The 2813-nt window shown below is 46.1% G+C and overlaps 1 protein-coding gene across 1 annotated transcript; it reads left to right on the top strand.

Annotated features, from left to right (window-relative positions):
- Positions 1-1227: 1227 nt before the first annotated feature.
- On the top strand, positions 1228-2504 carry LOC136996472 (olfactory receptor 4E1-like). Its single transcript, XM_067317394.1, has 2 exons — positions 1228-1239; positions 1581-2504. The coding sequence occupies exons 1-2, from the start codon at positions 1228-1230 to the stop codon at positions 2502-2504; spliced, it is 936 nt and encodes a 311-aa protein (XP_067173495.1).
- Positions 2505-2813: the final 309 nt, after the last annotated feature.

Here is a 2813-nt window from a genome sequence, read left to right as displayed (position 1 = left end):
GAGTACAGGAGGAAATCAGGCATCTGATTCTACCAGGTGTCTTTGGAGACATCAGTATCTGTCTCTCAGCAGACTCCAAATGAAGACAGGAGCCTCTGTGCGGGTCCTTGGCAACTTTAGAGCCCTATGAAAATGTTAGTCGTGGGAGCTGTAACAGGCGAAAATACTAATGTAAATGTACATTTTACAGGCTTGTGGCTCCACTTGTAACAGCTGCAGACCACTATTGGGGTATTCAGCCATTTCTGGAGCGTCCACACGCTGTTAGAAATGTAGCTAGCGTTCAGGTGCTTGGTTAGCCCTGTTCTCAGAAGCTCAGCATATCAGCAGCAAGGAAACCACAGTGACATTGATTTCCAAATACAAGAACCCTGGGTTCATACTCAGAGATGGTTTCATTTTAGCAAAGTGGGGAACTCTGAGAAGTCCTGCCGTTTCCCACATCATTATTTCTGTTGTATGACTGCCTTGAACCATGCGCTGTAAACAAGCTTTCTCCTTTGTTGGACAGGGTTCCTATTCGATGTCCTCTCGTCTCACTCCTGTTCCAAAGACAAGATTTTGTGTTTGTGTATGTGTACTTTTGATTAGTTTGCCAAAATTTTTAGATTTTCATTTCAAAATGAAAATAAAATCATAGGAACACTGGAATATGGAATGGGCAGAGCTATTCAAGGTCACTGAATTTGTGACTGCAGGTGTTGCATTGCTTGATCCCTCATAAATACATCAGCTATCAAGCAGCTGAGGTTTCTGACTGGCTCCTGACTGAAAAGCAGGTGAATCTGTTCTCCCCAAGCAAGGTTGCAGCTGGGGAAGTGAATGCCACACTCAAATGAATTTGCAGACAGCTACCTAGCAGGAAAAGGTGGTGTCATACCACATTTGGAGACTGTGCTGGGTATTCTTGCTTTTGGGAGGAGGCTGGAAAACCAGTCAAGACTCAGCAAACAGCAGCAACAAGTATCTAAGGTCGTAAAAATGATCTTTTAGTGAAAGCCTAAATCCCCAGTCTATGAGATCTATGAAGAAGTTAGCAGTGACTTCCCTGAAGTCTATTCAGATGTCATCTCACTAAACTGCAATGCCCAACACAGAAGTCTTCCACTAATCATTTGGTTTCCTCTACAGTGAAGGAAGAGGAATAACTGCAGGCACAGATTCATCCCTTTTATGTCTGACAATTGCAGACAGGTAGCTTAAACTAGACACCTGGAGTCAGGAAAGATGGATCCTGAGGTACATTCTGCCAGGAGGCAAATCTTCCTGCAACCTGATAGCTCCTGAGCAAGTCAGAGAAGTAAGTCAGCTTGCATTGCATTGTCTGGAAACTGAAGAAAGCCCACAGTCTCCTTTGAAAACCTGTTCCGGTACTCGCTTGTCCTTCAAACTTGAATACTTCTGCTAATATTAGGCATCACCTTTTGGGTGAAACTGTTAGGCTGTTCTGTCTTTCTTCCTCCATATAGCTCAAGTTTGTATGATTGTCATCATGTTCTGTCCTCTCATACCACAAATTTAATTCTCCTTTCACCGTGTCTTCTCCTAGGTGCAACGCAGCAGTAAACATGGTGTGGCAGAATCACACTAGCGTGAGTGAGTTCTTCTTCTTGGGCCTCACCACCAACCATACTGTAGAGCTGGCCCTCTTCACCTTCTTCATGGTCGTCTACGTGCTGATTATTTTGGGCAACATTCTCATCATCTTCACGATTGCACATGACCAGCGTCTGCACAGTCCCATGTACTTCTTCCTCAGCAACCTCTCTGTCATTGACGTCTGCCACTCCTCAGTGGTGATGCCCAAGATGCTGGCTGACTTCCTGGTGGACAAGAAGAGCATCTCCTTTGAGGAGTGCATGGCACAGATGTTCTTCCTCCACTTCTTTGCCTGCACAGAGATCTTTCTCCTCACCATCATGGCCTATGATCGCTGCATAGCTATCTGCAACCCCATGCATTATGGCACCATCATGAGCCGGAAGACGTGCCTCCAGCTGGCCACAGTCATGTGGATGGGAGGACTGATGCATTCTGTGTCCCTCACTGCCCTGACCCTCAGTCTCCCATACTGTGGTCCCAGTGCCATTGACAACTTCTTTTGTGATGCCCCTTTGATCATTAAGTTGGCCTGCACAAACACCCATGTCTTAGAAATGTTCCTTGTCGCCACCTCAGGCCTCGTCTCTGTGGTCTGCTTCCTGGTGCTGGTGACTTCCTATGTGGTCATTTTGGTCTCACTAAGGAACCATCTCTCGGAAGGGCAACACAAGGCATTATCTACCTGTGCTGCTCACCTGACAGTGGTGACACTTTTCCTGGGACACTGCATTTTCATCTATCTCAGGCCAGCCAAGAGTTTAGCTGCAGACAAAGTCGTGTCAGTTTTCTTCACGGCCATTACCCCTCTGATGAACCCCATTATCTATACCTTTAGGAATGAGGACATGAAAAATGCTTTGAGAAAGCTACGCAGGCGGCAGATTGATTCCCAAGACAAGTGACACTGTTGGGAGTGAACGGAAGGCTGCCAATCCCTGTGTACTGTCTGTCCCTATCCCCTCCCTCCAGGGTGTTCTCTGGGCATGTATCTTCAGATTTTGACTTCTCTGCACCCTTAGCACTGAGGTGAAATCAAACAATGGCACTGGCTCTCATCCACAGCAAGTTCTTTGAGGGATGCTTTAAGCTCATTTATCAGAGGACAAGTTTTGAAATACAAATGCCAAGGATATTCTAGATTGCTGTGCTCTAAGGACCCAGCTCCTTTGGGCTCTTCATCTAAGCAGCCTAAGTGTATTTTGCAGGAACAC

This window comes from Apteryx mantelli, unplaced genomic scaffold (genome assembly GCF_036417845.1).
Source record: "Apteryx mantelli isolate bAptMan1 unplaced genomic scaffold, bAptMan1.hap1 HAP1_SCAFFOLD_40, whole genome shotgun sequence".
Lineage (NCBI taxonomy): Eukaryota > Metazoa > Chordata > Aves > Apterygiformes > Apterygidae > Apteryx > Apteryx mantelli.
Note: the sequence above shows the minus strand (reverse complement) of the source record. Positions and strands in the feature narration are given on the sequence as shown.